A 10,647-nucleotide genomic window follows, 5' to 3' on the forward strand; every position below is an offset into this window, starting at 1 on the left:
GTCTGGACTTGATCTACGTGTTTTTGGAGGATGCCGGTAACTTTGGGATTCGCGTGGAAGGCCCTTGAACTAAGCACAGTGCTAATTCCACACATTCAAAAAATCATTCATTCTAGTAATGTGACCAGGATAAAAAAATCTGTTAAGTATGCCTATCTCATTGGCCGGAGAATCAGTGCGTCATTATCTGCAGAACTGTGATTGGCTACTGCACTGGCAGCGCTACCTGACTGTACAGGTGAGTCACATCGGTGAGACAGTTTACGTTTTACCTGGCGCAGCTTTAGGTCCCAGAGTTGTAGGCATAGCGCACTGACAGGTTTGCCGTACAATGGCGCAAGGAATGCGACCGTTCGTACGGTTTCACATGGGCTTATCTGAACCCTGTCAGACAGGGTGATATCACAGCTTGGACCCGCGGAACAGGACCGGGCACATACCTTTGTGCCCTACTTAAACCTAGCTACCTGACACAGAGCGCGCGGCCATGGACACGCTTCTGAGAGGTAAGTGACAACTGGAAGACAATGCATGTCATTTTTTAAAATCGTTATTCTATTAGTTTTTTTTGTTTTTATGATGCGATCTTGCTGTGTTTACTTTCCTCACCTACTGCGTCCGAGCTCGTGATGATATTATTTTAATGGGTTAAGTCTTTTTGGACTACTTTAACGTCATTTGATGAGTGGAAGGATGTGTTTGAGGAGATCAAATGAAAACTGACTGGTTTGTGAGAGCTGTTCTTCAACAGTATTGTGCTTCTTACACCCGATAAGAAATTTTGGAAGATGTTTCTTTATTCTATACAAATGTACCTTAAACGTTCTTGTCAGGCTCGTCTGCAGCTCGACATTTAGTGTAACTTTCAACGATTCTGTGTTAACCATGTTTCAATGTAGGCATACACAATAAACAAGTCCGTTTATTAATGTTCATGTATTTATGACAATAGAATAACTAGAATATTTTGGAGAGAATAGACGGATGGCAGAAAAGTATGCTCTTGATAATTAAACAAATCAAATTTCTCTCTCTCTCTCTCTCTCTCTCTCCCTCTCTCTCTAAGGCATGCCGTCATATGATAAAATGTCTGGTGTGTTTTCCTACGAGAGCTCTGAGGTGGACTGGTGTGAAGATAACTACAAGCACTCGGAGAATATTGTAGAATACTTCAACACGGTAACGACATAGCGCAGAATCCCGCGGTACCGGGCTTTACGCGCGCGCCCAACTGTACGTGCGCGCTTTTTTTCGGGAGGTAGTTCGGACAGCTCTAATGAAACAATGAAACAATAAGTGTAATTTACCAGCACATGAAAGCCAGCAATTAGGATGTTCATTCACCGTTAGCATTTTTGACCAAATTACCCAGTAATAAACGCGCGCGCACACTCACGTGCGCTTACAGCTTTTTACTTTCCACACGGTTCTGTGCGTTCATGCATATTTTCCAGGTGTTCCTAATTCCTCATGAACTGCGCCCTTCCCTGCACTCTGCTGCTTGCTTGGCATGCGTGATGTCTTGGCGTGTGTGATGTCTTGGTATGTCTGATGTCTTGGTGTGTGTGATGTCTTGGCGTGTCTGATGTCTTGGTGTGTCTGATGTCTTGGCGTGTGTGATGTCTTGGTGTGTGTGGTGTCTTGGCGTGTGTGATGTCTTGGCGTGTCTGATGTCTTGGTGTGTCTGATGTCTTGGTGTGTCTGATGTCTTGGCGTGTGTGATGTCTTGGCGTGTCTGATGTCTTGGTGTGTCTGATGTCTTGGCGTGTGTGATGTCTTGGCGTGTCTGATGTCTTGGTGTGTCTGATGTCTTGGCGTGTCTGATGTCTTGGCGTGTCTGATGTCTTGGTGTGTCTGATGTCTTGGCGTGTGTGATGTCTTGGCGTGTGTGATGTCTTGGTGTGTCTGATGTCTTGGCGTGTGTGATGTCTTGGCGTATGTGATGTCTTGGTGTGTCTGATATCTTGGCGTGTGTGATGTCTTGGCGTGTGTGATGTCTTGGCGTGTGTGATGTCTTGGTGTGTCTGACGTCTTGGCGTGTGTGATGTCTTGGCGTGTCTGATGTCTTGGTGTGTCTGATGTCTTGGCGTGTGTGATGTCTTGGTGTGTCTGATATCTTGGCGTGTGTGATGTCTTGGTGTGTCTGATATCTTGGCGTGTGTGATGTCTTGGTGTGTCTGATATCTTGGCGTGTGTGATGTCTTGGCGTATGTGATGTCTTGGTGTGTCTGATGTCTTGGCGTGTCTGATGTCTTGGCGTATGTGATGTCTTGGCGTGTCTGATATCTTGGCGTGTGTGATGTCTTGGCGTGTGTGATGTCTTGGTGTGTCTGATGTCTTGGCGTGTGTGATGTCTTGGCGTGTGTGATGTCTTGGTGTGTCTGATGTCTTGGCGTGTGTGATGTCTTGGCGTATGTGATGTCTTGGTGTGTCTGATATCTTGGCGTGTGTGATGTCTTGGCGTGTGTGATGTCTTGGTGTGTCTGATGTCTTGGCGTGTGTGATGTCTTGGCGTGTCTGATGTCTTGGTGTGTCTGATGTCTTGGCGTGTGTGATGTCTTGGTGTGTCTGATATCTTGGCGTGTGTGATGTCTTGGTGTGTCTGATATCTTGGCGTGTGTGATGTCTTGGTGTGTCTGATGTCTTGGCGTGTGTGATGTCTTGGTGTGTCTGATATCTTGGCGTGTGTGATGTCTTGGCGTATGTGATGTCTTGCTCCTTGCAGACCTCCAGTGTCTCCTCTGTGAGCTGGTGGAGACTCTTAGCCTGTGTGTGATGTTCTTTCTTGCAGATGAGCAGCTTCATCTTTTTCGTGGTGGCTCCCATAATGCTCTACCTGTTTCACCCTTACGCCAGGGAGCGAAACCTGGCGGTGCACCTGGTCTGGTGCATGATGATCTTTGTGGGTAAGCAATGGCCCGTGCAGCAGCCGTTTTAACCCGCATCGCGTGTTCTCGCCACACCCCAGTGCACTTTCCTCAGCCAATCACACGCAGCCCAGGTCAAAGGCTGTCACTGGTGAGCAGACAGGAGGTAGAGGAGCAGGAGTGTGAGCGCTAGCGCCATCTTGAGGCACTATTCACGTCAGGTGCCTGCAGTTCCAGCAGACTGGGGTGCAAGGTTTTACACAGCACTTAACCTCAATAATGCTAATGGAACGCAAGATGTTGAGACCAGTTCCTCCGCATGCCTGAGTGGCACTGGTGTCGGCTGGCACATGTGGGTTTTAAAAGGCATTTTAAAAACTCTGGGAATATTTTGAAAGTGTTTGGGGTATTTTTTGGGTTAGAGAGAAGTCAGAGAAACATTTGTGTGAAGGTCCCACTCTATTATGTTCTGCTTTGTCTATTAGTTGTTCCTCACTCTCATTTCTGACCCCCCCCCCCCCCCCCCCTTCTCTCTCTGGACCGCCATATTCTGCCCCATCCTCTCTGTGCGTCTGGACGTCCACCCCTCCCCTCTCCTACACAACAGGACTCTTCTCAATGTATTTCCACATGACGCTGAGCTTTGTGGGCCAGATGTTGGACGAGCTGTCTATCCTCTGGGTGATCGCCATCGGTTACTCCCTCTGGTTTCCACGCAAACACTTCCCTTCGTTTGTCAAGGACAGGTAACCATGCAACGCATCGCTGATTCTCCTAAAGTGCCCAAACCAGCAAATCCCCCTAGATTGTACACATGAGTGTGTAGTGTGTAGTCGTTGGTAAACCTCGACAGTGCCTCTTTATCTCTCTGGGTTATTGTTATGCCTCTAAATCCACCTGTCAGGTCAGGAATGCTGCTGTTTGTTTAGTCAGTATCGGAAGTTTTTTCAGGTGAGATTTCTGAACATATCTGTATAGATAAAAAGAATGAAACCAAACTTTTGTTCAGGTCAGACAGACCCAAAATGCAATACCTGTTTTATGGTGCTATGTCTGAAACTCACCATTATCACCTCACTGATACAAGGTTTCAGTCTTTGTCAATAGATCACTTTATAAATATGTAGTATTTTTCCCCTGAAAATTTGATGTAGTATTTTTGATTTGTCATTTTGTAACATTATACATGATACAATGTCAACCTGCTTGGCTCTTTCCACTGATTTCCATTATCCTTTAGTGAGAGTGTAGCAGTAACCTGCTAACATTTCTTCCCATAGTGTGGGAGACAACTTCCTGCACTTCCTCAATGAAACCTCACAAGATACCTAATTAATATTTATGAGCAGGGTGAGGGAAATGTGAAATATTAATGAAGACACTTGCACCAAACCACTTCCAATGACTGAGGCAGGTTTTAACAGCAGATCTCAGATCTGTATCATTTGTGTCCTCTAAGAGGAGGGAGGGCTCCTGTCTTCTTGTAACAGTTTCCATGCACGTAATGGTAGATTATTGTTGTGCTGAGCAACAGAAGTACACAGAGCATCCTGTAGTCCAATATATCAGAAGTCCTGAAGTCCTGCTAAGACAGCCGCAGGCACGCTGACGAGTTTCTCCTGCTGCTCCCACTGCTGGTGGACTCTGGGTGGTGCGCAGGGCATACTGCTTTTCGAACACTTTGTTCCTGGGTATCGTGTTTCACGGGACCTTTCCTGCCTGGTCAGGCCCTGTGTGGTAAACCCTCCACCTCATGCTGTGCTGGAGAGGACCTCCGTGTTGTGGGGGGGGGGGGGGGGGGGGGGGGCTTGGCTGCAGCATTGAGTCTCTGTCTGAGGATAACACCTTCAGACCTGTGGGAACCCTACTCTGCAGGTCCCCACTCTGCAGGATCCCACTCTGCAGGTCCCCACTCTGCAGGTCCCCAGTCTGCAGGTCCCCAGTCTGCAGGTCCCCACTCTGCAGGACCCCACTCTGCAGGTCCCCACTCTGCAGGTCCCCACTCTGCAGGACCCCACTCTGCAGGTCCCCACTCTGCAGGTCCCCACTTTGTGGGACCCCACTCCGCAAGGTTCTGGGCAACCCCGCGTTGCAGTGGTGTGGCCATGCTTTAGTGTGCCCTCCTCAGTTCACTCTGCTGTATTTTTTTATTTAAATTTTTTCTTGGTAAACATACAAGTGAAAACAGAAAACATTAAAACAAACATTAACAGAAAACATTAAAACAAGCAGGTCCAGGATTAAAAGGCAGGAGAGAATAGTACTTCCCAGCTAGGCCTGTGTTGAAAAAATCGATTTTCCGATTCAGAATCGATTTGCATATGATGATCTGATAATCGATTTGTACGTCCAAAGATCGATTTTTTAGTGAACTTTTACCCCCGTCTCGTCACTGAATTCACGCAGGCGTGCTCGGTCTAACTAACTGTAAAACAACATGGCGTCGGACAGTGCCGGTAACGACGATAGTCAAATCGGCAATGTAAAAGCAGAAGGACAGTTTATCCAGTGTCAGTGACTATTTACAGTTAGTCCATGTCACTCACAGTTTACCCAGTGTTTTTACAGTTTAAAAAAGTTAAAAATGTTCTTGTAACGTTGGGCGCAAGGCGATGGACGAGACAGAATCCTTTGCACTTTCCAAATCGTTACATTTATTACATTTACCGAAGGGCAGACAGCACACATAAAACACGTTTACATAGAACGTGTGCGACTCAAACAACGACGAGCACAGGACGCTGCGTGAACGCACAAACCCCACGAGGTGAGACGGATTATCACAAGACGCACCCGCACCCACGGAGATCTACAGACGCAGACAAGTAGATGCAGACAACGTTAACACACGCCCAAAAGGGAGGGGTCAGGGACCGTAACATGACAGTTCTGTTCTTATATTCGCACTTTAAAGAAAAATACACGTTTACATTTTATACTTTCAGTTTATTAAGTGTGAGCACTTTTAAAATAAAAATGCATTTGGTAGCAACAGCTTTTTGGTGAATTCTTAATTATTTCAATAATAATGCACTGGTTAGTGTCCCAGTAGGAGTCCACTGTTGCAGACACCTCAAATATGTCCTCTGTTTATTGTCCTGAATTACCTTTCTTGAAAGTAGATTTATGATTACCCTTTTCACCAGTCTTCCAGCCATCAGTAACTACCAACTACCAGTAACTATTTGCTGATTAATATCGATATAATACTAGTTTTAACATGTTGCTTCTGTACACAGTCAGGAAACAGCTCAAATAAATTTTTAATAACACTAAACCCCAAATTGGATAGAATCGGATCGAATCGATTAAATCGGATTAAATCGAAATAAATCGATTCTTAATCTTCAGAAACGGAATCGGATCGATTCTTGGAATTTGAATCGATACCCAGCCCTATTCCCAGCACTGGAGGTAAAGGTCAAATTGAAAGTGGATCACTGTGTGTCCAGTGTCCGCAGATGTCCATTAAACATGTAGAGATCCTCTTCGACTGAGGCTTAGCTTTGGCAAAGGAGCATTTCCTCCAAAGTATTTTGAACAAAACGGGTATCATGAAGAAATAAACATTCATTACTGATTCAAAAATTTTTTTCCTGTGTTTCCAGTAAGTGTTATTTTTCAGTGTAACATCTGCCTTGGTGGTCTTAAGAACGTGTGTCTCCATTGTCAGGAAGTCCTTCTCCTGCATGGTCCTGGCCATGACAGCCATCAGCTCCGTGTCATCGTTTGTCAAGCCCACCGCCAACGCCTACGCCCTCAACTGCTTCGCACTACACATCCTCTACTCCGTGTGTTTACAGCTGAAGGGGTAGGAACAAACCCAACTACTGATTTGTTTACATTGCTGATGACGTTTCTGATCATTCAAATCAAATGGTCTCGCATAGTAACTGAGGTAAAAAACCTCATTTTTCAGTGGAGACATTTCCTTTCTGGTGAGATATTTCTGTTACACCATTTCTGTTCTCTGAGAGGATTTACTCCACGCTATTGTCCTGACATCTTCAAGGCTCTTACTTCAACTCTTGGACTGTGTGTTTGTATGTTAGTGAGTACATTCGTCTGTCTGTCTGTCTGTCTGTCTGTCTCTCTCTTTCTTTCTCTCTATCTCCTATCTGTGCTGATAGGGGGCTGTCCATATCTCCACTTCCACCACCATTCAACAGTTTCACATTCACTTCTTAAACCACGTTTGACTGCAGCAGTGGTATCTGCTCAAAGTTTCTCTGAACATGAAAAAGCAAGCAGCTCGGTGTGATTATTATGGGCTGCCAAATAATGTTTTAGGTGTAGGGCACAACTACAAAATAACTCAGACAGGAAAGCTTAGGAAGTGAGGGAGGATTGGGTGTTGTTGTTAGGTGACCTTTACACTCAGTGAGCACAGGGTTGGGGTGAGTCCTGGATTAGGATTAGTGAGCGCAGGGTTGGGGTGAGTCATGGATTAGGATTAGTGAGCACAGGGTTGGGGTGGGTCCTGGATTAGGTTTAGTGAGCACAGGGTTGGGGTGAGTCATGGATTAGGATTAGTGAGCGCAGGGTTGGGGTGAGTCCTGGATTAGGTTTAGTGAGCGCAGAGTTGGGGTGAGTCATGGATTAGGATTAGTGAGCACAGGGTTGGGGTGAGTCCTGGATTAGGTTTAGTGAGCACAGGGTTGGGGTGAGTCCTGGATTAGGATTAGTGAGCATGTTTTGCTGTTTCTAATTGAAGTGGCTCAGGTGAGAGAATGTAAATTTGGCCTGTGATGATGCACCACTGTATGTGACTGTGCTGTGTGTGACTGTGCTGTGTGTGTCTGTGCTATGTTTGTCTGTGCTGTAAGCGACTGGGTTGTGTGTGACTGTGCTGTATGTGACTGTGCTGTGTGTGACTGTGCTGTGTGTGACTGTGCTGTATGTGACTGTGTTGTGTGTGACTGTGCTGTGTGTGTTGCAGCTGCAGTGACCAGCGCGTGCTGCGTCTGGCCTGGGCCTTCGTGGGCCTATGGCTACTGGCCATCTCCTGCTGGATCAGCGACCGCTTTGGGTGCAGCTTCTGGCAAAAGATCAACTTCTGCTATCTGCATGGCATCTGGTGAGTGGGAGGACACAGATGGTGTGATTAGATAAACGTATGTGTGTGTGTGTGTGTGTGTGTGTGTGCACGCGATATATGTCCATAAAAGATTCCAGGTGAGTAACTGCAATGCTGTACTGTAGTTAGAGATGTAGAGATATTCAAAATGATACCGAGGTATTGTTTCCTGCTTCTCTGGAAAACATACATGTATATTTAACTACAATTTTGAATCTCTCTCTCTCTCTTTCTTCCAGTTAGGCCCTGGCGCTCCGATGAGACTTTATGACCTGAACATTTAATTAATTGTAGTGTACGTATACAGTACATACCTGTACTGAAATTACCATACAATACCCTGTTGTAAGCAACAAAAATCAGGTAGTCAGTGTCCGATAGAAAATGTGCTCACGAGTTGAGTTTACCCTAATTTTATTGTACACAAAGGAAAGATAGCATAGCATCAGTGTCTCGCTCACGAGAGTTCATCTCGGGGAAGATACTGACAAGATGGCGCACAGTAGTCGTACATGTACGTACAGTGTGTACGGTATCTTACTCTATGAAATTTATAGTACAGTACTGTCTATGTTTACTTTTTCCTGTACAATTTTAAAGCGAAATGTGAATTATAACATCAATTTTTAAATGAACTTTGTGTGTTTTGAGGACAAATTTAGGGTTTAACATATGAATATAGGTCTTCATTGGCCTTTGTTGAGCATCCAAAATGTATTCATTTTCAAAATTCACAGAGGGGCTAGGAACATAACTCCTGTGAATTTTGTGGTGTTACTGTATACACAGTCATGGCAATCAAAGCACTAAGGGCTAACTGGGATAACTGGGCTAACTGGGAGAGGAACAGTGTCAAAATAAAGTCCAGTGCTGGCAATCGCTAAGATTGAATACACTGGCAGTCATTTATGAAATAAATAGTACATTACACTATAAAAACAGTCATGATGATTCAGTAATTCAAGCTGATTAAAGTTAATAGATGCCACATTCTAATGGCCAGCTGAAATCCAAAGTAAATAGCAATAGATAATATTCCAATATAAGAGATGTTTATATGCACACACGTACGCACGCACACACACACACACACACACACACACACACACACACACACACACACACACAGGTGTTTGAAGTTGTAACCTGTGGCCATGTCCCCCATCCTGCAGGCACATCTTGATCGTGATGGCCACGGCGTACGGCAGCACCCTCGTGGCCTACCTAGACGCCAGCCAGGAGATCCCTCACGCCCTGCCCCACCTGCAGTACTGGCCCCGGGATGACTGGGTCCTCGGTCTGCCCTACATCGTCCTCAACGGCAACACCAAGACCCGTAAGAGGTGCTAGTGGATGAGGATGGATGTACTCGCTACCAGCAGAATCTGGACTAGTGAATTTTATTTGAATTAAATAGAAATGGCATGACTTTGTGTGACATCCTCAATACACAGAATATGTGAGTTTGTTTGTGTGTGAATGAGGATTTTCACGATTATTACACTTTTAAATACCGTATGTGTCATAATGAAATCTGTGTTTTAATGGATTTCAGTCATTATGATCAGGGCTTTGAACTTTGAATACTAAACTTTGAATACTGACTTTTTGAGTACTGGATTTCTTGAGAATATTCTAGCTGGAATTTGAAATAGAATGATGATTCAGGGTTTGTAAGTCTCTTTTATAGTTTTAAACTTAGGGGATTTTAATAATGCTTTTCTTTTGTGCCTTTTGCTGTTGACATTCTACTGATGTACTGCCCATGAACTACTGAAATGGCTGATTTAAACATGTTGTTTAAAATACATCAGTGTGTGCGTGTGTGCGTGTGTGTGTGCGCGAAATAAATGAATGAAAAATGCTTACAGTGAACTTTTCTGTTTGATGTGATATGTGCAGGAGAAAACAGATGGTAAATGAGGACTAAACCACATATGTTTGTATATATATATATATATATATATATATATATATATATATATATATATATATATATATATATATATATATATATATATTAACACCTTTAAATGGTTTAGTTAAAATTGGAATACATGTCTGTGTATATGGTAACTTAAGCACATGGGAGCATCGGGGAATGCCAAAGGTAGATTACAACATAAATATGCAGACAGTCAGATGTCAGGGAATCAAAAAGTTATTAGGCAAAATATTCACAGCAGGTGTGGAGAGAGAGAGAGAGAGAGAGAGAGAGACAGACAGACAGAAGATGAGATCCCGAGCTGAACTCCTCCTCCTCCAGAGGTGGTCTGCTAATCACGCACCATCTTTCTCACAGAGAGCACACACACGCACACACGCACACATGCACATTTACACAGCCAGTTTGTACAGACAGGGACTCCGGCAGTGACACAAACCTCGGAGAGTCCCGACAGGCTGACTGCGGAGTGCCGGCACCAGGCCGTGGGCCTAAGCACACGTCTGGCTCCATGAGTACATGTACTGTGTGTCTTCGGTGAGCTTTGATTTGAGTGCCAGGCACGGACGTAATTTGGGGGGGGGGGGGGGGGGGGGGACATGTCCCCCCCACTTTTTCAAAAGCCGGTGTTGGTCCCCCCTAGTTTTTACGGTTAAAACCAAATATTTAAATAGCGACGAATCCATGTCCCCCCCACTTTTTATTACAAAATTACGTCCATGGTGCCAGGGGTGAGTTTTTGGGTTCAGTGTTCCATC

General features: G+C 44.9%; 1 protein-coding gene across 1 annotated transcript; it reads left to right on the forward strand.

Annotated features, from left to right (window-relative positions):
- Nucleotides 1-329: 329 nt before the first annotated feature.
- Nucleotides 330-9,819, forward strand: acer1 (alkaline ceramidase 1). The gene is made up of 7 exons (XM_077004296.1): nucleotides 330-506; nucleotides 1,067-1,179; nucleotides 2,792-2,906; nucleotides 3,475-3,613; nucleotides 6,541-6,678; nucleotides 7,807-7,944; nucleotides 9,117-9,819. The coding sequence occupies exons 1-7, from the start codon at nucleotides 488-490 to the stop codon at nucleotides 9,292-9,294; spliced, it is 840 nt and encodes a 279-aa protein (XP_076860411.1). The 5' UTR covers nucleotides 330-487; the 3' UTR covers nucleotides 9,295-9,819.
- Nucleotides 9,820-10,647: the final 828 nt, after the last annotated feature.

This window comes from Brachyhypopomus gauderio, chromosome 4, assembly GCF_052324685.1.
Source record: "Brachyhypopomus gauderio isolate BG-103 chromosome 4, BGAUD_0.2, whole genome shotgun sequence".
NCBI lineage: Eukaryota > Metazoa > Chordata > Actinopteri > Gymnotiformes > Hypopomidae > Brachyhypopomus > Brachyhypopomus gauderio.

Excerpts from the sequence above, each read along its gene's own strand:
- acer1 (XM_077004296.1), top strand. Across the intron at positions 3,614-6,540 it reads CCTTCGTTTGTCAAGGACAG|GAAGTCCTTCTCCTGCATGG; the intron begins GTAACCATGCAA and ends CTCCATTGTCAG. Across the intron at positions 6,679-7,806 it reads GTGTGTTTACAGCTGAAGGG|CTGCAGTGACCAGCGCGTGC; the intron begins GTAGGAACAAAC and ends TGTGTGTTGCAG.